This window comes from Phaenicophaeus curvirostris, chromosome 1, assembly GCF_032191515.1.
Source record: "Phaenicophaeus curvirostris isolate KB17595 chromosome 1, BPBGC_Pcur_1.0, whole genome shotgun sequence".
Lineage (NCBI taxonomy): Eukaryota > Metazoa > Chordata > Aves > Cuculiformes > Cuculidae > Phaenicophaeus > Phaenicophaeus curvirostris.
The window spans coordinates 73,387,893-73,413,132 of NC_091392.1; the positions used below are offsets into that span (position 1 = coordinate 73,387,893).

A 25,240-nucleotide genomic window follows, 5' to 3' on the forward strand; every position below is an offset into this window, starting at 1 on the left:
CTACCACTATGCAGACCAGGTCCTTGCACTGGTTCACCTCATTGCCGGATAAATGTTTATGAAAAAAAATAAAGGAGGAAGAAACCTGAATGCGTTGGACAGGGTTTTTTTTATCATCACTACCAGTGCTAGGTTATAGTGAGTAGAATAGTGTTCATCATGCAGGTCCTAGGATCAGCATACAGCAAAGGCACTGTGGCCACAGATTTACACTGAAAGATGACACCATTAATGGTCCTAAATCACAGTTACAAAAAGCAGGGTTGGGAGGGATGACACTGTATCATCTCCACTACCGCTCCATAACCCAGCAGAACCGATTATATGTAGTTCACTGCTAAGAGCACTAATGTCATCTTGGGCTCAGTGGAGACACCATGCAGGACTAGCCCACTGTCATCTTCACCGATTTCACTAGCTATGAGTCCAAAACAATGCAACTCTCAGGCTTTCAGTACTAACAATATTTTTAAAGAGTTATACCTCTATCCTGAGACTCCTCCCAAGCTCTGGAAAGCATTCCTTTGCCATGGAAGTTAATTACATAAAATAGAAAATTGTTTATTGCACTACATGGGCCACGTACAGCAGCCCTTCACTTGATGCTGATTTTGAAAGTAGTTTGGTCAGAGGGAATGGGATGGGACAAGCTCAAAATGTAACTTTATTTCTCCAAACATATATTGTTATAACACTACCTGTGCAGAATATGCAAAAAGGCAATGAATCAGGAGAGCTGCCAAATGTGTCCATTACCCCCAAGCTACCTCTGTTTAACTTACAGTTTCTCAAGGGCAGAGAGGGCATATCACTTGAGAGCTAATAAAAAAATTGCAAGACTATTCCTATGCACAGACTGCAAATAAAACATCTAATAATTCAAGACCAGGCAGAAATGCCAGTGAAATGCATTTTTAAAGAACTGCTCGCAGTTTAAAATAAAAATCAAAAGTATTATTTGCTTTTCAAAAAAAAAATCTAACCCTGAGTACCCCGTCCCACCTCACTATGAATTCTTGAAAATTCTACCATGGAAAGTCTAAGTTTCTGCTGTAGATATGGAGAAACTTAATAGCAAAAGTAGCCTATTAAGAAAACAGAAGTAGGTTGAGCCTGTCGCAGTTTTAACAAGTGTCTAGGCAGACAAGGCAAGCAACCTCTCTCTGCTCCTCTCCAGACTCCTGAACCAGTGAGAAACGTAAAACATCCAGCAAAAGACCTCAGTTTAAGCTTTCAGTATGAACCCAGACACCTACATCTTAAGTCACTGCTGAAAATCAGAGGTAAGCGCTGTTGAAAATTTTAACTCCCTGACGTCTTTTCCAAAGAAGCAAATAGGACTCTCCTTACACCACTTACTTGGACATGAAAGCACCACATCTTATTCTGGCATCACTCCCCTCAGGAAAAAGAAGTTCTGGACTATGCAGCACATCAACCAGCACCGAGAATTCAGCTTGCATCATGGGAGTGAACTGCTGCTCCAAGGAGGACACTACATCCTAATGGAAAAGAAGCACGTTATTCATAACTGTGTCTGACCAAGACAACTAGAATATTATTGGTGTAGAATCACAACACTCTGCAATGGGCTATTTGATCCATTTCTGACAGCCAGCGGCAACAGCCCATGTTAACCCAGGTGACAGTAAAGCAACCTCATGCCCTTCCTCACACCAGTTCTCAAGGTGCCAAGGGAGGTGCCCATTACTATCTACTCTGCTCTTCTCTCTCAACTTTCTCCTCTATAGTAATGTCCACAAAACACTCAGCAACAGCTAAGATGATGGTGTGCTGGAAAAACACAGCTTGTCATGCATGGTATTAGTGTACGTGGTATTGCTTTCTTGGTATTTAGGGCTCTTCCATTTGGCTGGGTCTTGCTGTTTTCTTAGTTCATAAACTCCAGATGTCATTTAGCCACTACATGCACAAGGTGATCTCCACCTTATAGGTATTCTCCAGTGACACAAATCTGACATAATGGCTCCTAAAGCCCCCAGTACCTCCTCGGCAGCCAAAACAGGACGTGTGACCACAAGAAGACAGAATAGAGATCCTTCTCTATGAACCACACTGGGGGAAGGAACATACTTCCCACTCCTCTCTATTGACATCTGTAGGAATCAAATTGAGATCATGGATCAGAAGGCCCTTCTCCATGTTGGCTTCACTTTGAACAGACACCAGAAAAGAGCTAAGACCTCTGTTCCCCGCACCTAGGATTGCAAAGGTAACAGTAATTCACCACTAAAAATGCAATGCATCTATATCTATGGTGTTTTCCACATCTGGCACATATTAGATAAATGCACTACCACAACTACTGGCCAAGTCATTTGATATTTTTGTACCTGCAGTTTTTCTATTATATTCCTGTAATCCCAGGCAGGCCCACCAAGAGCTTCTTTAAAACGAGGTCCGCTGCGGGCTGACATTCTCCACCCCATGGCTGCCCTCTGCACCATGTTAGAGTGACTCTTCATGAACAAGGTGTTGACCTGGCTGTCCAAATCCACTGGAATTGCAATCCCACGGTTCTTTGCTTCAACAGAAAGACAAAAGAAGATATTTACAGTGGCAAAAACTTGCAAATCTCCTGAAGATGATGACATGCAAAATCCTGATACTCTTAAAGCTGAGGTGCAGGGTGATCTCCCTTCAATAGGTTTTAAAAAGAAGGAACAAAAAACCTAGGCTGGTAGAAATCAGTCATAATCTAGTTAAAGAAACCCGTACCACTTTAAATAAGATGAGGATGATTTCCCAGTATATATTTTCATAGACACAGACAGTAACTTTTTAAAACAGGGTAATTTTTTACTAACTTTAAAAAAAAATCAGATCCAGAGTTATTAATAAGCACCACAAAAAAAGAATATGCATTATTATTTCAACAGCTCGTTTTACTCTATTCAGAAGTAAATTCAAAAATCCTTCTTTCCAGTGGATATACAACGATTTATCCCAAGTGCAATTTGTTGCTTTTCTATGCATTTCTCTGGCAAAGATCGTAAGAAACCAAGTGCATACAAATTAAATTTGAAATAGGCTGTCTCCTCACCTCTCTCCCTTCATTTTCCTATACAGTCAGGGTTGTTAAACCGTGGAGTTCCTGGATGCCAATTCAATATAACCAGAAGGTAATGAATGTGTGATAGTTTAACTGATAGTTAAATTTAACCAATAGTTTTAAAAGTACAATTATTTGGTTTTAGACGGGGGAGGCAGGAAGTGACAAAAGAGAGAACATCAGAGAAAAAAAACTGAGGGAAGACTTGCATGAATTCTTACAGGGCATCCACTATTACCCTACTATTGCATCCAGAACTGTAGTTTGAAAAGAAAGTTTGGAAGACAATGCATCTGCCCTCTCTTCCACAAAAATCTTTCTGTTAGCTGCATCTCTCCATTCCACTGGAGATCAGAGTGACATTTGTCTCCAGCTCAGCATGAGTTGTTTGAAATTCAACAGATAAACAAGAGATCAATGCAGCAGTATATCTGTTTGAAAGATTAGGTCACATTCCAGTGATTAGGCTTTGTATTCTATGGCATTTCACTTAATTCCCAAGTTTGCGTTTAATAAAAATTTAGAAGTAAAATGGAGAAGCAGTTCTAGTTCATTTCTATTAAGGACTAATAATAACTAATTTTTCTGTTTTCCTTATTGAAACGAGGTGAATTTTAAAATTAAAAAAAAAGCATTAGCCTATATTACAGTTCTACATAACATTTCTCTGAGGCATTTCCCCACCATTCTGCGCTAACATTCTGCTTTCCACAGTAGCGGAAGGCATCAAAAATATCACAGCTCTCCCTTCCAGTTCTTAAACATACACAACGTTGTCCCGAACTTGTGAAGTCAACAGATGCCTTTCTTTCCTAAACAGCCTATGTATCAACCCCACAGGATTACGTGCAAACAGAGAGTCAGGCATAAAGCTCTGATGAATGAAGGCTCATGTGCTGCCAAGCACAGTGAGTCACAGATCGCAGGCATTTCTCTTCCCCCCAAATACTATAATGTAATGGCAGCAATTATTATAAACCTAAATTTGGCTGTGATACCTCAAACCTCAATCTCACAGACTATGGCGAGGGTGCTCTGTCATCCCTTTACTATGTCCCCTGGGTGCAGGGCACCCTCTTCTCTTCGCACTGCAAGGGTGTATCCTGATGCAGGACCAAGGCCTCCCTCCACCAGTGGATTACGCTGTTTAACTCGGATAGAAGAGAGATAACTCGTTCTATTTCTGGTAGGCACTTTATTTTAAACAGTTTGCCATAGGGAATTAAAAAAATTTCTTAGGTCGAGATGGGAAGACACATTTCCCCGCAAACATATAAGAATCAGCAGCAGCAGATGTACAGCAATTCCCACACTGGCAGTTGACTTTTCCATTCTCCATTTGTTTTCAAGGCAATGCTCCTGATTATCATGAGGAAAACACCACGTATGGCTGCCCATTATTTCTAATGATTGTTTTTCCATATTATTTGACTGGCTTACTTTTCAAAACAGATTTGCCCTGTTGCTGCTTACTTTACTACAAAAGTTCATTAAAGTCCTGCCAGTGCGGGTAGGGTGCTGAAGCCTATTAATCCAATTTATTGTATCCTAATGTCAGTCACTGGAATGTTATTGGACAATGCTTACTTCTCAATTAAGTGGTATGTATGCAGAATCCTGATATATCCAAGAATAAATTTAGCAATGGGGAGCATGCTGTTCAGAGGAAAACCCAGACTTCTGCAGTCCTATATATGCCATTTGAAGTTAACAACTTCCATCAGTGTCTGAGGAGCAGTCAAGGACTATGATTGTTCAAAGAGTTGCAGCTAATTAAAACTATCACAAAGAAAACCAGAGAGAGAGAGAAAAAAAAATACTCCTTTGTTTTGAACACTTCTTATATGTATAATTCCATTTGTAATTAAGATTTGTATTGGTTGTCAAAGGGCACTGTTGAAGTCTAAGCTATAAACAAAGCCTTTGTCTTCTTATTTCTTTGCAGCTTGTAGAAAGTTTATCTTTCATTTGTTTCACATCTCATTATTTAAAAAAACATGAAACATATTTTTACATTTTGGAAAGCTGATGAACAAATGTGAACATAAATATTTATTTTTAATTTAGGTGTTGTAGGCTGCTTTCCTCTTCAAAATGTGTCAATCTCCCTTAAAGTATGAACATAAAATATTTAGAAGCATGTTTATTTTTGTTCCACTTAGAAATACTTTTGGACAGCACTCAAACTTGCAAAGTAGGGTTAGAGCTGGTAGACAAAGGAGTCAGGAGGGGGTAAAACTCTGTATTTCATCTGATTAATGAACTTGGGGAGAAAAGCGTACTACATGGCTGTATGTAAACTGGTAAAGTAGGTATCAAGCTGGTTCTTTACCAGGATGAACTAGAACATGTCTTCAACTAAGGTTCAACTAACTTCTGCCTTGCCACAGAGGGCATGGCACAGGCTTATATACTGCCCAGTTCCAACCTAGGGCACCCTGCAGAGAGCTAACTACACCCCGAATACACTACACTGTTTTGCCAGCATCAGAGGAAATGCAGTTTGCTGGGAAATCCTTTGAATGACTGATTCAATCTGCTGCTCATAATCATGCCATCAGCAATAGCCACAGGTGAGCCAAGAATTGCAAAAAAATAGTACCCATGGAAATAGTAAGCAACACAGTGCCACCAGTGTACCCAGATCACAGCTAAACGTTTTGCTTAGTGCTGGATGGTTCTGAGTGTATCCAGTGCATCAGCAGCTTTCCTCTCTTTCCTGTTTAAACTATGAAAAAGTACTCTGAGCTGGGGACTCAAAGGGAAATAAAGGACAACATTAATGTTGAGAATTGAGTAGCTAAAAATCAAGCCACTCCCTACAAGTGAGCTGGACTCCACTGAAGTCCCAGGAGCAAAGCCCAGCTGCAAACAGAAGGGCTGAAATAGGCTGGCTGAGATGTATTTTGTTCAATTACCTACAATGAGTTCCCTTCACAGAAACACAAAAATTGGAAGTATAAGAACCGATTTCAGCAATGCTTGCTGAAGAACTGCCCTTTCACTATACTGCCTACCCAAGTCTTAGGATCAATTTAGTAGTAAGGATTTTCAGCAAGCCTGTAATTTTCCTTGGAAGTACCTTCTTCAGTGTAATCTACCTTGCCATAAGGAAACTTGTCTTTCTCTTTGATAGTCCCACCTAGTGCTCCCTAATTTTAAATTTCACTCCATCAGCTTTTGTACAAAATATTTCATAGCTATTTTGTAGTACTTTGCACGCCCTTACACCATCCCTGGTGTGGCTTTTCAGGGGACATGCAGGCATTTCACCCCTTAGAGCACCTCAAGGAGGAATGTGATGGGCAATCTGGGTCACAAAAATGCCACAGCTGTACCTGGCTGTGAAGAATTTGCTCTTCTTGCTGTTTACGACCCTCTGGTAGGTGCAGACAGCTATATCGTGTTCTCCCACACTTCCCAGTCGTCACTTAAGGGAGCAATGCATATTTAGTCCAATTAATTTTGCTCCATAAATCAGTCCCTCCAGCTCCTTAATCATTTACTGACTGCTTAACAAATGCATTTGGATGGAGAGACACTAATGCTAGCAACAGGAAGACTTTTTAAAGGAAATAAAAGCTTTATGTAGACAAGACACAAGCCTGCCAATCTTGTACTCTTCACTTGGATGTTTTTTTCTAACAGAAAATCTGTGCTAAAATATTTATCAGTCTGTAAAAAGATCATCATTGAATTTTTCTTGCAATTAGGGAAACACAAACAGTTAAAATAGAATAAAATATGTGCTTCATCTGAAATGTATTCTTCTTGCTGTCAAAAAAGTAACAACAGGATAATTATTTTATTTGAACTAAAAATTGAAAATGAAGACCTAGCTTTTTATAAAATGGAAAAAAGGTTTTAAAACTCAAACAGGAAGTGAAATAATGTATTTTAAGGGCTGAAAAAGTTGTTATAGGAGAGTTCATCTCTATGAACATGAAAATAGGCACGATAACTCCAAAGAAGCAATAAAATGTAACCTAGATTTCATGTTTAATATTTCTTTTGTTTCTAATTTGTCAGGGAAAAGGAAAGGGCTTTAGCGAACGAAAAAGCATGGTCAAGAAGCACCACAGGAGAGTTTTTTTGACTCTGTACAAAGGGGTATTGGTACGCTGAAACTGGGGAATAAATACTCAGCTACAAAGGACTTTGCCACTTCTTCAGACCATCTGCTCTCTGTTACAGATAACCTATGCTCTTTAACATCTTTTGAAAAACGCATTGAGCCCCATGTAAAATGAAGCTAACTTCCCTGCCATCCCTCTTTTCTCTGTTTTCTCTTGGCCCATTGACCGTGGACATGCTTCCAAAATTGCTTCTAAACCTGTAATCTACAATCTAGATTTATTTAGGTTATTTACAAACTAGTGTAATTTATGTGCAGTCGGTTTAGGGTCAGCACTGTCCTTTAGCTTAAATGTCTCTTTATGTGACTATTTATCTTCCTAAGTACATCTAAAGAGCAATAACACAGGCCTTTGTTTTTCTAGGCCAAACATGTGGTGCTCCTGCAATCTCTTCTTGTAATACAGTTCTCCTTTCCCCTGACCACCACACTAGTACTTCCTCTGTACCTGTTCCAGTTTTGAACCTACAAAAAAGCAATCTTACATGACTCACCTCCAATTCTGTAGGATGGAAACAAGGATTCCCCTTTTGCTTCTCCTGCACAGCATCCTAGAGTATAATCTGATCATGACTAATGTAATTTGGCTTGCTAACAGGTTTTTTTTTTTAAAGGGTCTGCCAAGAGAAGCAGTCTAACAAAATGCAGGTTCCTAACTGCCACTGTTTATTCATCTGGGAAATTCCTATTATTTCATTACTGGTGGTAACAGCACAACTATGCACATGCTATGTCCATGGGATACACACACAGTATCAGAGGGAAGACACAGTTTGTAAAAACATAAGGGAGAAAGCTAATGGACGCTACAAAGGTAAGAATATAATACAACTAGATTCAGCCTTGTAACAGAAAACTGATGTCTGGGGGTAAAGATATATAAGAATCACCACTTAATTAAGACGCAAAGACAGTTCTTTACTTGGATACCGAAAGACTGGTCAGCCCTGGGAGAAAGGCTCTGCTCCAATACAATTTAATATATACAATCCAGATCTTTAGTTGTGAGGAGAGGTGATATTCCCCAATTTTACCATACAGAAAGACAACAGATGGTTTACAAACACAAACTTTGAGACTGGCCTCCACCCTTATCAATCTTGTAAAGATTATAAAATGTAGGAACTGAAAGTCCTTTGATAATGAATTCATTTGAAATAAATTAAACTGTTAGTCATCTTAGTTCCTCTGTTTTCACAAAGATCAGGGGACCTTTTAAGCATTTTCTATTTGTAGTTATTTTACCAGTGAGATGTAAACTGTTCTGATCATTCGTTTTTTGGACTATATTTTCAAGCAAAACCTCAATCCTATGTAATCATAGAGAAAAAGCATAAGTGATTTAAGTGTAATGAGTTAATTCTTATCACTGTGATAAACTGTCTCAGATATCCATAATAAAAAGATACATTAATATACTTATATAATTTCCTAAGCATTTTTATTCAAGCCAGGTAGCCAAACTTTTACTGTTTAATAAAAAACTGATGCATGTTGGTATCTGTATGTTCCAAATCCCTTGGAGCCACAGAGGGTTCTGCTGAAGAAGAGAATAAAGACTATGCTTCTTGCTGAACTGGAGGGAGAGGACTGCCTGGAGATGAAGCAGCAAGTGAAGCCTGGAAAGCTTATAAAGTTTTTCCCTAGTGGTCAAGTGGAGTTGAAGTATCAGAGTTACAAGAAATTAGCTTCTGCAACATATCCTTTTGTTGACCTGGAAGATAATGCACTAACACACATTCTTACAGTGTTCATAAGACAACAGATGTAATGATCTTAAGCTCTTGAGCCAATAATTACATCCACCTGCCAGCAACAAACTAGAAGGCACTGAGCAGAATGTACGTTGCTTAAACCTGCTCTGAAACTGGTCTTTTAAAAGTGCATTATTATATGGATCTTTGATGTCTTGGGAAATCTGTGTATGATCTTACTTCCTCCTGAGATTCATTTCTAAATCCAGGGCTATGACACAAAAAAAAACCCCATGTTTTTTCTTTCAACTCTATACTACATTTATTTTCCATCAAAAGTCTTTGGTACCTGCTGTAAATCTGTCCAATACTCTATCTCTCTGATATAGGCAAAATCTTTCTAGAGGTTTTTTTTCTTTTATTTAAACCCTGCTGTGAAACATCAAGGCCCTAACATTAAAGCTGTCAGACACAAAAAAAAAAGAAAAAAAAAAAGGCAGGAGAGTGCTTACAGATGCCTAACCAAAATCCAGACCTAGTCCACAAACACAGGCAGCGAAAGAGGCAAAAAAAACCTGCTGTGTTTGTATTATGGAAGAAACCCCTGCCTTCTCAAGGAGAAGCACCATTTTCCGTGGTGGAACACCCAATAGAGAAAGGCACCTGGCTCACACTGTAATCACAAATGGGCATTGATTTTACAAGCTGCTGGTACCCCCAGCTGGGGCAGTTTTTCCAGAGCTTTCAGCAGAGCAGAGCAGGCCTACTCAATTAGCCCAGGCAAGACACATTTGGCACCATGCCTAAAAACACTGAGTATCACCAGTGATTCAATTCTCTGCTAGCCAGCCAAACTTTTGCACAGGGGTGTTCGTTAAAAACTCTGCTTCCACTTCTCTTCCAGCTAACGTACTCTTTGGGGGAAATCCCCCTCACCTGTTCCCTTATACTCCCTTTCTGCACTGTCAAAACACCAAATAAAAATGTGTGGCAATTTGCTAACACAACACAATTTTACTATGCTCAGTATTGATATTAGTGATGAATCCTTAAATAATTATTACAGTATGGACAAGGTAACCAGTGATGCGCACGCTAACACATGCTTTCAGGGGGCAACTGATGCTGCCAGGCCCACGGCACCCGAAGTGATACAAAGGCTCCCTGCCCCAATGCCTCTGCAGTGAAGTCCCAGAGGACGACATGGGGTGATACGCCCTACCAGCAGCCCAGCTCTACCGCCACACCTGAGTGCCCAGGGCATGCCTGGGGTCCCATGGGTGGGAAGTCAAAGTGGTGAGAAGGTTAGACTCATAGGACAACACAAGAGCATACTTGTAAACCACCTCAGTAAAACAGAAAAAGGAATGAAAGAAAAGACTACAGCGGAGGTAGAAATTATATTCACTTAATACGGAACGAAGTTACATATCTGAAGAAAAGTCCAGACACCAGCCACGCCTTGCATCTGGGCATTCCCCAGAACAAAAGACACAGAGAAGATGACCTACCAAAGACTACCAGCTCTTTTGTATGCTGGTCAAGAAGCTGGATCTGCCACCCCATTAAGGTGACCCATGCTTTCCCTGTCAGGCTGCAGTGGGGATGAGTTCACCTTACTTTTGGCTCAAGTGTTAAATGATACTCCTGCAAAGCTATTCCAAATGTCACAGATGCTGCAGATGGTTAAGGGACCTTCTCACATTGTTTTATCATTATTTATTAACACTTTTGAAAAATTACAGCAAAAAAACGGTATTTAACATTGGATTTGAAAGCATGTCACTTACTAGCTGCCTGGAGGACCAAAGCTGGTCCAAATCTTGGCACTGTGCTCCAGTGTTTCCAAATACCCTCATCTCAATGAGGTATCACAGCAATCTCTCTGAGCTAGAATTTTATTTTAGATTTAACTCTACAGAAATGAAGATACTGAGCCATCTAGAAGCACAAATGGGGCATGCTTCGTCTCAAAAATACTCTTACCTGTCCTACTTCTTTCCCCTCCCCCCCGACTCCCAAAGGAAGTAATTTATTGATGACTCCTTCCAGAATTGCCAGCAATGAGCAGGGACAAAGTGTTAAACACACAAACAAGGATTTGTAGGGCTAGAGCTTTATTTGAGGCTGTGGTAGCTATAGCATAAAGGAAATAAAATGCCTTCAACTTCCAAAGTTCTCTTGCCAGATGGATCCATAATTAAATCATTTGAACAACAAATAAAACAACTGAAGGTTGCTGAGTTTTTAGGTAACTGCATGTTCTCGTTCACACAAAAAGTTAATGAGATGTTTTGGCTAAAGTGTTAAATGATACTCCTGCAAAGCTATTCCAAAATCTAAATTTTGAGTTGATTGTCACAATGTCATAGATACTGCAGATGGTTAAAGGACCTTCTCATATAGTTTTATCATTATTTATTAACACTTTTGAAAAAATACAGCAAAAACAGTATTTAACATTGGATTTGAAAGCATGTCACTTACTAGCTGCCTGGAGGACCAAATCTGGTCTTGTTGCTGGTGCAAGGCAGCATTCCCCTGACAAGGCTGACTGTGTAACAGCAGTAAATGAGTAAGCCTGATGGTGAGGAGTAAACGGAAAAGCACAATTGTCGTTTCCATCCCCGCCTTCCTAATGGTAAAAAGCCTAAAGAAGCTGTTCTGGTTTGAAGCCCAGGACCATGACTGACAGTAACAAATGCATCTCCCAGGAAATGAGAGGAAAAATGATGGGTGTTCTGCAATGTGCACTCTACAGTGTGTAGGATTGCTATGCATCACTGCTTACAACAGCTTGTGCAGATGTAGCTCAGCATGACTAGAAATGTTCAGGTTTTCTTATAGTTAAAGTTGTGTTTTAATATCATAACTTGCTTGAGGTAAAGTTAAGCCATTTTAGCAAACTCATCTCTCTGACATACAGGTTTCACCTAACAACCCTACTTGATTGGACAGATTTGAATGGGTCATAAAACGAGGAAGAATTTAGCCTCAGAAAGTGGGATTTCTGAAATCACCACTGTCACAAATTCAGGATAGCAGAGTCAAATTAAAGCCTTCAACCTCAAGTAAGTCTGATCTTAAAACACAAAGAACAATAATCAAAGTAAAGCCTGGCACCTACCCACTTCAGCTAAAGTCTTGATACATGACTCCACTGAGGCTTTCTGCGTTGGGTTTGGCCAGGTACAGTTGTAAATTCTAAAAGCAGACTGCAGCAGCTGAATAAAAACAGGTTGGTGTGTCTGAAAACAAAAAGATAAACATGGAATTTTACCTTTTAGAATCCCCTCACAGTTGCCCTAGGACTTGACACAACATAAACCACATGCAAGGGATTTTTAGCTTGTAGACTCACGTTGCAACTCCATTAAATTCCCTTTGCTCTTCAGAACTGGAGGGAACAGAAATCAATGCTGTACCTCTAAAGAAGCCAATTCATGCAATTTTTTCTAAGATCACCACTGATATCAAGCAAATGTGGTACAAAGCAGAAGGACAGAGGATTCTCCCCGGTTCTCAAGTATGTGTCCCTTTTGTCATAGGACACAGCATTTTTTTCATACAAATACAAACATAGAGCATCATTCTGCAAGAATACTGCCTCCAATGAATTCACAAGAGCCAGGAGTAAAGCTTACCATATTGAACTCCTTGCTGGTTCGGAGTTGTAACTGATAAAAATGAAGAGTAAGTGTTTTAAAGAGGAACTAAGCATCTAGCCACTGGCATGAGAGGGGACAGAGAAATTAAAGGAGGATGTAAAGATACAGCAATCCTATCTGGGTAGCAGAAGGTATCTCATTAATGGTCTGAATTACATATTTGTCTCTGTCTGTTTTCTTTACCTGGAGGCTGGTGCTGTTGTCTGAAAATGGCGAATTGAAGAAGCCACTCACAATGTTCATTACAGGCTCAGTGACATATTTCTCCAGAGATGTGTCTGCGTGTTTACGATCTGTGGTTGTATTACAAACCTACAGGGAAGAAGGAGGAAACAATGAGATTTTATTTTTTCAAATAAGATTTATTAGTTTGTATTTATTATAACACATGTAATATTTCTTCTTGATAGAAAACCAAGTTTTTTTTATACAAAAATCTATCAGAGGTCACTATCTTGGCATTCAAGCTGTATTTGTGATAGCTTATCTTTCTTCCTGGAGGTCCACACTGTCTTTTGAATACCCTTCTCTTCTGAACTAGCTCCTTCTGGTTGGCTGTCTATTCTTCCCCACATCATGAAAAAAGATCCCCCTAAATCAGCACATTGCATGCCACTTAGACATTTAGATAGATTCAAGAAGAAAATGGGCCTTTCCTCCCATTGTGGGGCTGGTTGGAAGAGGCTTCAGAGACAGATAAGACATAAACACCTTAGTTTAGAAAGATTTCATGTGATGTTTAACTTTTCTCTACAATCAATCAGCACAAACGGATGGTGAAGGTTAAAGTCATTTGCAGGAAAAATGTTAAAAAACAAGGAAAAGAAAGGAAATAGCACAGACAATACCAACAGTCTTCAGTCTATAAACTGTAAACAGGCAGCATTACTTAGGAAAGCCACAGGGGGAAAATATGAAAGACAAGCTAAAAACAATGAAAGAAGAGAATCGATGATACTGGGACAAGTCTGGAGCACAGAAGGATGATTAAATGGTGGGAGGATGTGGGAAGATTTGTACAAAAGATTCCTGAAGACACCCTTTGGTAAAACACTAAAAGATTGTTGCCGCATAAAGATGTCATGCTTAAGAAAGGAAAAAAGTACTGAGGTGGATTGCATCCTTCAGTATTTCTTTTATTTCTTTATTTCTTTTCAACATTTGTGAACATCTACACAGAGTCATTTTGACTTTGCATATGTCAGTGTAAAAAGTACTAAAAGGAGTCTACAGGGACTCAAACAGTGAGAAAGGCAAGACTGGACAGATAAGTAGTACAGACTATAGTAATACTACCTCTTCAAAAGCCTTTAAATCAGCAGTACCAGTTATGTTTTAACAAGAAATTAAAGGCAAAGCTGTTCTTTCTTTCACCTATGCAAGCCACAGACTACTGCAATGTTCTAGGAAATCTTTGGAAAATCAGAATTTATTTTGCATAATAATATAGACTTATGTGGTAGCCTTCTCATTACTATTTGAGCACATAACACATAATCATAAACCTAAATCATTCATACTTACCATTCCTTCACTTTATGGATGGGGAACTGAAGTCCAGAGAAGATGAGGGAATTGCTTAAGGTCAGAGAGAACAGTTGGTAACAGAAGCAGAAAGATAATCAATAGCACCCAAATCTCACACAGGATAAACATGCTCTCTCATTACACACTGACACTGTCTTACTGGGACACTATGAGACAGCAGTTTCACCAGGAGTGTTTTAAGGAAGGTTACTGGCACGATATCTAAAAGCACCCATGTTCAGGGGAAGACGGAGTGCACAGGAACACAAAAGCATTTTTGAGTATAACACACAAGCCCTGTCATATGGTAGGCAGAGGAATATCCAAACATAACTTGAGTCCTACAGAAATGAGGCATCTTGAGGAGCTCTGCTTGTCTGCTTTTCTAAAATGTGTCAGATAAACAAGTCATGCCCGCATGTAGTGCATTTTTTATCACCCCAGAAAAGGAAAGATTTTGGTCAGAGAAGCAACAGTGGCTAAACTGAAATAGCAAACTCCTCAGCCCTTCAATTTTGGGAAAAATATGACACTGTCACCACCCCCAGAGGAGGTAACAGATTCATTTAATAATCAAAACTTTTTTCAAACTGGAAAAAAAGGATCAATGAACTAAAAACCTCTTGAAGTTCTTCTGCTTTTAATTAATCTGCATGCCAATTTTGGCTGGAACCAGTAGCTCTGAGGCCTAGCATTTGCGATCCCAATGGGAAGTAAGTGAGCTGTGCAATGCTAGCATGGTAAATTCAGAAATCGCCAAAACTAAATTCCAAAATGCTTTTAAGCTTTCCCCATTGCTTGCCTAAAGAGCAGAGCTATATGTAGGGATGCTACTCTGCCCCAACACCAGTCTAAAAAATTCCCAGTGCAAAAGGAATTCAGAAATCCTCTCATTTTTTTCTGATCCTTCTGCCCTTTGGGGACTGAAAGACATTTCCCCATGGAAGAAAAAACCTGAAATGCATGAAATGGAGATGAGGATTGAGAAAGCAGTGTTTAAAAACCCCTTAAGAGGCTTTGGGTCTGAAATTCACATGAATAATACTTCAAAAATTCTGCAGAGAAAGGCAGGATGACTTTACAGCTGTCAGATCCTGGCTCTTTCTTTAATCCTGCTTGGACTACAGCTGCTAACTTACAGGTTCGGCCACCCGCAGGAAAAGGAAGACTTTCCTTCAGCAGCACCCACTTTGCTTAGTGCAACACTTTAAGTCATACATGGGAGAAAGTAGGTTGGCAGAATCTGTAGAAACAGGGTGTCTTTGAAAGCACGACTGCATTTGGCAAACTTAATTTATACATGAATCTGTCTCATGCCTGCTTTGCAATGTATCACACTGTTGAAAGAGAATGACAGCTGTGGGGCTAAATATTTCCTTCCTGGATCCAGAAACAGGTGGGGAAAAAAATGGTTACTTTTTTTTTATAAAAAAAGGAAGGAATCCAATCTGAGCACAACACGTTCCATCTTCCACCTTAGTGCTCTCTAATAACAGACTCAGACACCAAGCTCACATACTCACCCACTGACAGGCATTTGTAGTAGCTAAAAGAAAAGCATTTCCCCTTCCCCCATGCAAAAGCATCCCTTTTAGCTCACTGGAACACAGAGGATCAAAGGGCTCTTTTTCTAAATGCTTTGAAAGCTATTGTAACATCTTTCACGAGGCTGACAGCATTCTAACTGTCCTGATAGCTACATAACATTGATGTATTTATAACACATGGGCTCCGCTTGGGCCACAGAAAACCAAACCTGAACAAATATACTCAGTAGCCTGGAAGATACAGCTGCTCACAGGTACCTGGCTGAAGAGCAAGCTGGGCCAGAGCACTTTTGACATGCTCTTTTAGGACTTTCAGCCATTAATGAGGAAAGTAAAAGGACTAGTTAGGTACCCATCCTGGGGGCTTTGCAGGACAGCAAAATCATAGAATAAAATAAACCTGCATTTCACCATTCAATGAAAGCGTCACACAAACACAAACCACAGCACTAATAATGCAATCACTCTTCACCTCCGAAGACCTGGAGTCTAATTTCTCATATGAGAAAGGTATGTGAAAATAAGCTCAGCACTCACTAGCATCAAGACAACTCTACATCATTTGGCACAGTGCAGGATGTCTCTAGGCTCATGAAGGAAACTGTGGACAGAGTCCTCTTTCTACACTCTGCTTCTAGCCCAAGAACAAAGAAAACTGGTCACGTTCAAGGGCCAGGGAGGGTAGTCTGTCTGGAGGGTCAGCGCCAAGACACATCAGGAAAGGGCAATCCAGAAAAGGAATTCAACAGGAGAAAATACTTCTTCAGGTAAAACCAGCTAGGTTAAATATCAGAATCCCCCTCCAAGGAGCTTTCTGGCCTTAATTTTCAAACGAGCTCGGTTTGTCCAGAAGGGCTTTCACTATAGAACACAACCACAGAGACAAGAGAAAACAGCAGGAAAATGGGATTTGTAGAGGTCTCATTACTACTGAAAATGACTACCACCAAAAAAAGAAAGCACAAGCATTCCTCTGTTAACCTGTTCCCAGGAATAAGTGAAACATTTCCAAGTTCTGTGTTCCACAGAGGAATGAACAGGTCCCAGTTCCTATAGTATAGCACAAGTCTTCGCACTCAATTCTTCTTTTGGCCATAATTCATGGTATTTTTGTGTAATAGGTCTTAAATACGTTATTTTTTTGGTATACTTCAGTTTAAATGTTGGCTGCAAGATGGAATTGAGATTCTTTTATTTTTTCTTCTTTAATTTCAACAAAATGACTGGGAAAACATAGGCACACACTATGACAACAAGCTCTGTAATTTCTCCAAAATACTGCCCATCAACAAGGATCAAACACAGGCCACTGGCCACCAAAAACCTGTGGTTCTACTTCTTGAGCAGGAAGAGCAACTCCCCTAGTTGGCATTCATATTAGGCTTCTACAAGAAACATTACCTGCTAGAAAAGAGATGTAATGAAAGCTGTAATCGTTATGTCACACTAGCGTCTCCTCATGGTTCTACTATTGTATTTCATCCTTCCAGGTATTATAAGATTTCCCTGGTTTTCTGTCTCCAAAATACAAGGGAATGGAAGTTGGTCACAACTTCTGACTTGAACCTTATTTCAACAAATAACGACACCATAAAGCCCACTGGGGTCCACAGGAATTGAATGCTTATGGTGCTAACCACGTCTCTTCATCAGCAGTGAGAACAGTGACAGTAGAATAAAAAATAAAACAGGGTGAAGTGAGATTAAAGAGACAAAGAATTTCTTGATCCCTGATCCTCACTGTACTAACAGAGTGAAGCAAAGACATTACAGATGTAGGGTTTTTTCAATCACCACCATAATGAACCATAACACATGCTTCCAGAAGACATGCATAGACTCTCAACCCTCTACGCACATCCATTTTATTTTTCCAGAAGAAAAGCGAAAGCAACATGGGTTCCAAAGTGTCCTTTTAGAAAGAAAAGGCTGCTAGCAATTAGCAGGTTAAATAACGATAAATAAAATACAACAGAAATGATGATTTGGAAAAAACCAAACAAACAATCATGAACCAAAACAATATATAAGCCCAGTATTCTACTGTGAACTTTGAAAAAAAAATTAATAAAAGAACTTCACAAAAAGTTATTGACAGTTCAGTTGCCATCCATGACCATAGTGTAATATTCAACATATCATGAAGCTTACCCTTGCCATATCAACAAGGAAGTTCTCAAATAACTTCCAAATATGGTTACTGGCATAGATTTCTTTCATTTCCACTTCAGTGTCCACATAACAGTGGTTAACAAAATTAACATAGGCAATTTTCACCTGCAGAAACAGCAAAAGCACAAACAATATGAAATGGAACAATGAAACCATCAGCATGCTGTTTTCTATCCGCAAATGTACTGAACAATAAAGATGATCCTTCAAGTACTAACAAACACTGATAACAGCAATAACACATACGTTTGGTTCTAAGATTTAAGAGAGAAGCACAGCAAAAAATGCATTAATGTACTTAAAAATCAAGTGAAGACAAATTGAAAGGTTTTGCAAACATTCTTACTGTAACAACAAACCCCCCACAAAGCAAAACAACAACAAATCTGATATTTGAGCGATATTAATACTACAAAGGCCTGAGTCCAAAGCCAGGACACCCCTGTACTTGCCAGTTGATTGCTATGGGTTGATGCCTTGTGAAAGGCTTACCAAATCTCTAAAAAAAAGTCTTTGGCAGAGTTGGGACTGCAATCCCTATATTCTCACAATCCTAATGCAGCACTTGCATTAAGGGTGGATGTAGCTCAGATCTAAATGGAAGACAAAGGTTGTGCAGCACTGGGCTTGCAGCCACAGCAGCACAGTGCTTAACGGGAGGATTGCAGTCCCACTCCTCTCCTGCATTACAGGCCTGCATGTACACATCATAAAAATGGATATCCAGCCCCTGAAATGTATACAGTAAATATAAATATATACATATGCACTGAAAATTTCTTGTCACAGTCAAAGGAGAGGATATAGTTGCATATGTATAATGCAGTCAGGAAAAAATTAATGTCAGACTTTTAGGTTTCATTTGTTTGGGCTTTCTGTAATCAGCATCTGTTGAAATTAATGTTAGGAGGAACTTTTGAGCAAAGCAAATGTGTTTTCTTTTTAAGAACAGAATCAGCTGATCACAAGGGGACTTCTTCATGGCACAGAGGGAGTCTTTACTCTTGCAGGCCCCCGTTCTGTTGATACAAGCCACCTTTGTTCACCAGATAGCCTGCAGAAATCTGTCTGACCAAAAACACAGGCCCAGAGCAAGCTCCTTGCAAAGGCTGTAAAAAGATTTCTTTGATCATATCAGGCAAACAGACATTCCCCTTCTGATCAGGGTGAGGTATCACAGTCCCACTGAAGCATGACCAGTAATAGCCACAGAATCGGGCCTCAATATGCAGTGAATAAAAACATTTGCTGGACTGCAGTTGAATTTAATAAAAAGAGACTTTACCCAAACTCCCACTGACTTCAGCATGGTCAGAACTTTACCCATCATTTCCAACAAATTCAGGCAGCAGCAAAATGTTGGCTTGACAAACCACTCAGCTGAGTCTAGCAGCTACAGCCAGAAGTTATCAGAGCATGAAACTCTGATAGTGGATGGACAAACACAGAAAAACAAAACAAGGTGTCTGCCCCAAAAAGCTGACAATCAGAGTGCAGTGTAAGAGACAATGATTTTTCTGTTTAAGAAAATACTGGCTTATCCTTTTACATTTATTCACCTTAACAACCACCACCTGTTTCCAGCCTGGCTTCTGTGCAAATATTCAACTTGTTAGGATATTATAAACACCAAAACATTTTCTGAATTTCTGAAAATGCTAAGTATGTTTCCTCATTCAGTGAATCTTACTTCAGGTATGCAGTCATCATGCGTCACTACCCTCACTATATCATCCAGCGGTAAAAGTGAATTGCACTTGATCTCTGTATATACGTTCTTTCCTTCTGTACAAGCTGCTAGCAATTCTACTAGAGTGATGTGATACGCTAAGGGTCCGCTCTCATCTGCTCGATCTCGCTCTGAACACATCATCTGGAGTAGGACTGGAAATGATGCTCTGTCATTGTAGAATATCAACACATCTTCACCGCCATTTATAAGCTGAAAAAGATACCACAAAGTTTTTAATACCCTGCACTGTGATGATATTCTTAATTATTTTGTTCTACCTTTAAGTATGCAAAGACTGTACAGATATTGAATGTACTCCTACAAAAAAAGAAAAAAGAAATCAGTCTGCTGTGGCTTATCCAAACGCACATGTCAAAACAATATCCAAGGCAAACTTCAGCTCTTATCTACATAAGTGCAAATCTGGAATAACACACCAAGGAGTGAGGTAATGATAGGTGAATTTGAAGTTTAATTTCTATGTAGGTCTGTGTTTACTTAAGACAGTATGCCATCCTTATTATTCCTACCAACTCAATGTTTGTTTGAAGTTAATTAATTACCCTCACCACCTATTGTGAGGCTAGGATGCATTATTATTCCTATTTTACAGATAGGGACTTGAGGTACAGAGAGATTAATTCTTCTCTCCTACCTCATACAAAAAGCCTGTAGCTCACCCACAATGTAACCAACCTCTCTGTGCCCCTGCTCAGCCTCAGAAACAAAGGATGATTCTTTCCAACCCATGCAAATTTGGCAGGTGAGTCTTGACATTGTCAGTGTCATGCCAGCACTTCCATTTAACAGAAGACTGGCGTATGCGATAAGTATTTGATTTTCCTACAAGTGCATTGCTCATCTCAAGAGGATCCAGAGTGGAGGTGGATGCTGGCAGCCTCATCTCAGCAGATTTCACAGAAAAGTTTTGCTATAACCCGATTTTGAACCCCCCATGCACTTAAACATAGCTACTGCCACCACTGCTCTGTGAGCTCAAGCAGAGCTGGTATAGGACAGTACTTCCGTCTTCTTTCCATCACTTACTTACCTTTTAAGCATAAAGAACTCTCAATGCAGGTGAAAATAAGCTCCCACAAACCCCTCCTACTACAGTATACACCCTGGCAGCACAACAGATGTACGTATTTTGTGAATAAGGCAGCTGACATATCCAAGTCTATACGTGACATGAAATCCTACCTTACTGTACTCAAGGGTAGAAATAAAGGTTAGTGGAGCTGTTGAGAAATGAGAAAGCATCAAAAGCACGAATGAAAATCAGTCTCCCAGAAGAACTGAAAAGAGTGAAAAGTCAAGAAACTTTTCTTCATGCTTTCCAGGGTTTCAGCATTTCAAATTTTGAATTTACAACTTTTCTGGTCGTGTTTTCCCCATTTCCTGCTTATTTTTACTTTGCAATTTGATAGAGTGAATTCCCTGCAATTCCTATTCCTCATTTATCTTTGGGTTTTTAAAATGTTTCTACTCATGACTTTTCAAAATAGACATTTTTTAGACAATCCAAGGGATAGGAAAAAAGTTTTTAAATGGACAAATCCTTGGGAGGGAGGACAGAGACAGTACAGTGACTCAAACATCATTAACTTCATTGCACTCCGTGGCAAAAAAATTAGAGAAAGTAGGAGTATTCAAAATACTGGAAAATACTGATGTCTGGAATACTATGTTTTAGGACATTTCACACTTAAAATAACAAAAAAATCCACACTGAGCCCTCTGGGAAGGTACATGCCCTGTCACTTTCTATTAAGTTGTTTACTACACTCCCATTGTTATTTTGCACTTCTGTACATTTTGCATAAAGGAGAGGGAAGATAACTTTCTCCAGGTTCACCCAGAGTTACAAACTTATGTCAAATCCAGGCCTAATCTGTATCGGTATTGCCTGGTATCATGCCAAATCAAACTGATCCCTTGTCCCTTAACACACCTATTGCTGAAGAATGAGGAGGAAATATCAGGAGATAGTGAAGCTGTGAAACAGAATCACAGAATCACAGAATCACAGAATAACCAGGTTGGAAGAGACCCACCGGATCACCGAGTCCAACCGTTCCTATCAAACACTAAACCATATCCCTCAGCACCTCGTCCACCCGTGCCTTAAACACCTCCAGGGAAGGTGAATCAACCACCTCCCTGGGCAGCCTGTTCCAGTGCCCAATGACCCTTTCTGTAAAGAATTTTTTCCTAATGTCTAGCCTAAACCTCCCCTGGCGGAGCTTGAGGCCATTCCCTCTTGTCCTGTCCCCTGTCACCTGGGAGAAGAGGCCAGCACCCTCCTCTCTACAACGTCCTTTCAGGTAGTTGTAGAGAGCAATGAGGTCACCCCTCAGCCTCCTCTTCTCCAGGCTAAACAACCCCAGCTCTCTCAGCCGCTCCTCATAAGGCCTGTTCTCCAGCCCTTTCACCAGCTTTGTTGCTCAAACATGACATGCTTGCTACATACTGACTGTGAGGAAACACAAACCAAATTAGACTATGTTGCTGGCACAAGAGCAGCTAAGGGAGACAAGATAATCATGAAAAATATGAGAACAGAAGATGTCATCCCCTCACCTCACTTTTAAATGTTATTTGCAAAGGGCATCCAAATACTGACCCAAGCCAAGAAAATGATGTTAGCAGAAACAGAAAAGTAAGAGAAGTATCTGGAGTTAGCCAGACAAACTTCATACAGACCATCATGAGCTCAGCAATGGGTGTTGGTGGGAAAGGGATCAAAAAAGAAAACAAAACCAGCATCATTTTCTTCCACTAAAGTGAATTTTCAATGAGTTAAGAACTCTGTGCAAGTATACTGAAGCCTGGTCAGTATTAGAGCAGCTGTTGATGCTCTGCAAGGTATCATTCCAGAACAGATAACAGAAAATTCTGCTGCCACATCGATCTGGTTCAAAAGTAAATTCTGCTTTCCCTTTCATAATAATGTTTGCACTGATAGGCATTGTTCCAGGAAACTCAAAGCATGCTTGTAATGAGAAAAAGTGCCCCAAGAAAACTTTCAAATCGGTAAACATCACTACTAGCACTCTACAGACCTGCAGACCAAGGATATGAGAACAAGCAAATAAGCCGGACTGTGAATGTTCAACGTATTTTATGGTGCTTTCATCTGTATGCACTTTCTAAAACATGTAAATATGATCAGTTTATCCCTTACACCCAGTAAACAGGAATAAGCTACAATATACTTTGCGTGGGTAAAAGAAAACACAAGAGTAGCTGAGACATGCTGCACACTCATACTCTATCTTGTCATGTGACAAATTGTTTATATGCCCCATCTGGAGGCACAAAAAAAGTTACAGCACTTGCTTAAGTTCACAAAGTACAGATCAGTTGTCTACTGAGAAACTGTCCTCACTCCATGGCAAGTTCCAATCATTTGGCTCCCTTTATATTAGACTGTCATTCAAGCACCATCCAAATTTCATTACTAGCTTCCTTTTCTAACCAATCATAATTGCTTACCTTATTTCTTATGTTTTTTTAAAACATCGTTTTCCCCTCTTTCATCAAAATAGGTGTGTTCCCTTTCCCCTGCAAATTCCTAGAGGACTCGTGATGTAAAGTCACATATGAGTTCATTTCCACTTTCATCATGCAGTCAGCTTGAAAATGTAATACGACAATTTATCTTTGTCGGTAACAAAATGTATTTAAATTGAGAAAAATCTAAAAGTTTTGTTTGATGAGAAAGTAAAAACCTACAAGAAGCTGTGGTGCAAGGGGAAAGAACTACAAGCACAAAGGCACAAGAACTGTTTGAATTATGTAAATCAAAGGCCTGTAATTGACATTGCATGTTAAAGTACTTCAGTCAAATTGAAAAGGTTGAGGTGGATTCCAGTATTAAAGGTTATCCATGTAGGCTGAAGCTTTATTTTCTTAATTAGAAGTTTTTCGTCTTTGTTCCTGTGGAACAAAATTTTAGCAGGTTTCAGTGTTGTTCATACCACAACTACAACTTGTCTCTGTTTTCTTTGTGAAGATACCTCTTAAAAAAAAACCAAAACCAAAAAACTCCACTTTCTAAAGTAAAGATAAATGTTCCTTGGACTCTGATCCTGCCTGGACTTTTCACCATATTCAACTTCACCCACTTATTAATTTCATCGAACTGTTAATATAATTATAGTTAAATGCATGAGCGTCATTTATCATGCACATCATATATCAAATCCTAATTGCAGAGAAGTTGATTAGGTATTTTCCTAGTAACATTATTGGCACAAAGATTTGTCCACAAACCACCGTGTGGAAATTACCAGGTCAGACTGAATTTAGCAAGTTAGAATTAGAATAGCAGAACTGTTACATGGTTACATGCTAAAAGAACTGATCTACAACACTACTGAGACCAATCCATAGAGGTAAGAACCTCTTATATGACAAAACCATGCCACAACATGGAAAGTTTGGTGCATAAGTGGGATCCTAAATTACAGTACAGAAAAAGTGTAAGTTTATGTAACTCTAAGATTTCCATGCTACATCATCTACAAATAGACATCTCTATCACCATGCTAACACTCATGTTTTCTTCCTAGTAGTTATACAGATGGCCTTACAAAATTAGATTAAACTCCCAAAAAGTCTGCTAAAATATTCATTATTTGTGATACCATTTGAAATTCTAAAGCGGTGTTGCCATTACATCCCATTGGTATTAAGAGCAGAAAAAGCAACTTCAAAATACTAGTGTGTTAAAAAGACGTTACATGGGTGACTAACATATGAGCCCTTCACTTACCTCTGTCATTACCATGTCCTGGCATTTTTTCACGTATTTGCCATCGGCTTTCACAATGGTCTGCAGGAAACGCAGATATTCCACATGACGGCCATGGGTCTCAATACAGTGTACAAAGTGCTGCACCACTCTTTCACTAATTTCATTACACAGAAGGTAATTATTCATGAAGATGTGCCGCATGGTTTCAGCTTCCAGGAGCTAAACAAATTAAAATCAAACTAGTCTTATAATAAGAACAGATTTACTTTATGACTGAAAGATTCACAGGCCTCTATATTAGCAAAAGGCACGTGGGTAAAGGGAAACCGGAAAAGTCCAGTGCGCACTAGTACAGCGATTAAGCAGTGAACTTAGGGACTAGCTTTCATTTACGACGGGATTTCTGTACACTTCCCAAGGAGTACAAAACAGTCCTAAAGTGGGCATTAACAAAATCTGTGCCCATGTGGAAGATGACAACACACACGTACTCACAATACACTGCTAAAGCGAGTTCGGTATGCAAGAGAATTGAGACCGCATTATTCTCACCCACCATCAAACTTTGCATTGAGGCAACCAAATAAGATGATTAGCTACCTCTGGATCCCTCTGTGGTTTAGAGTCAGGCATTTCCAGCTGACACATCACTGCACGTGCAGTCTGATCACTCTCTGAGAGAATATCTCTTTCCACATTAAATACAGAAGGAGCCTAAGGCGACATTTCTAATCAGTGAGTAAGATGGTACAAGAGGAGCAGATCTGTAGCAAGAAAGGGATGTTGTTGAGGATGCAGCATCCAGACTTTATCTATTATTGGGACTTTGGCTTCAAACTCACTCTAGTTTGGTCCCTCGGACTAAAGACTAAGGAGGGTCAGGTGCGCTCCTAGAATATACCATTCTGTTTACTGTCACCTGAAAGTAAT

At 39.6% G+C, this 25,240-nt stretch overlaps 1 protein-coding gene across 2 annotated transcripts in view; it reads right to left on the reverse strand.

Annotated features, from left to right (window-relative positions):
- ITPR2 (inositol 1,4,5-trisphosphate receptor type 2) overlaps positions 1–25,240 on the reverse strand; it is a 998,050-nt gene that overhangs the window by 852,090 nt on the left and 120,720 nt on the right. For both annotated transcript variants that reach the window (XR_011337952.1, XM_069863516.1), the window contains exons 30-36: positions 24,329–24,529; positions 19,507–19,758; positions 17,796–17,921; positions 12,754–12,882; positions 12,030–12,150; positions 2,355–2,545; positions 1,360–1,502 (exon numbers count right to left, since the gene is read on the reverse strand). Coding sequence is in view for 1 of the 2 variants with exons in the window: in XM_069863516.1 (XP_069719617.1) it covers positions 1,360–1,502; positions 2,355–2,545; positions 12,030–12,150; positions 12,754–12,882; positions 17,796–17,921; positions 19,507–19,758; positions 24,329–24,529 (1,163 nt within the window). In the remaining variant the exon portion in view is untranslated. The remainder of the gene's footprint in view (positions 1–1,359; positions 1,503–2,354; positions 2,546–12,029; positions 12,151–12,753; positions 12,883–17,795; positions 17,922–19,506; positions 19,759–24,328; positions 24,530–25,240) is intronic.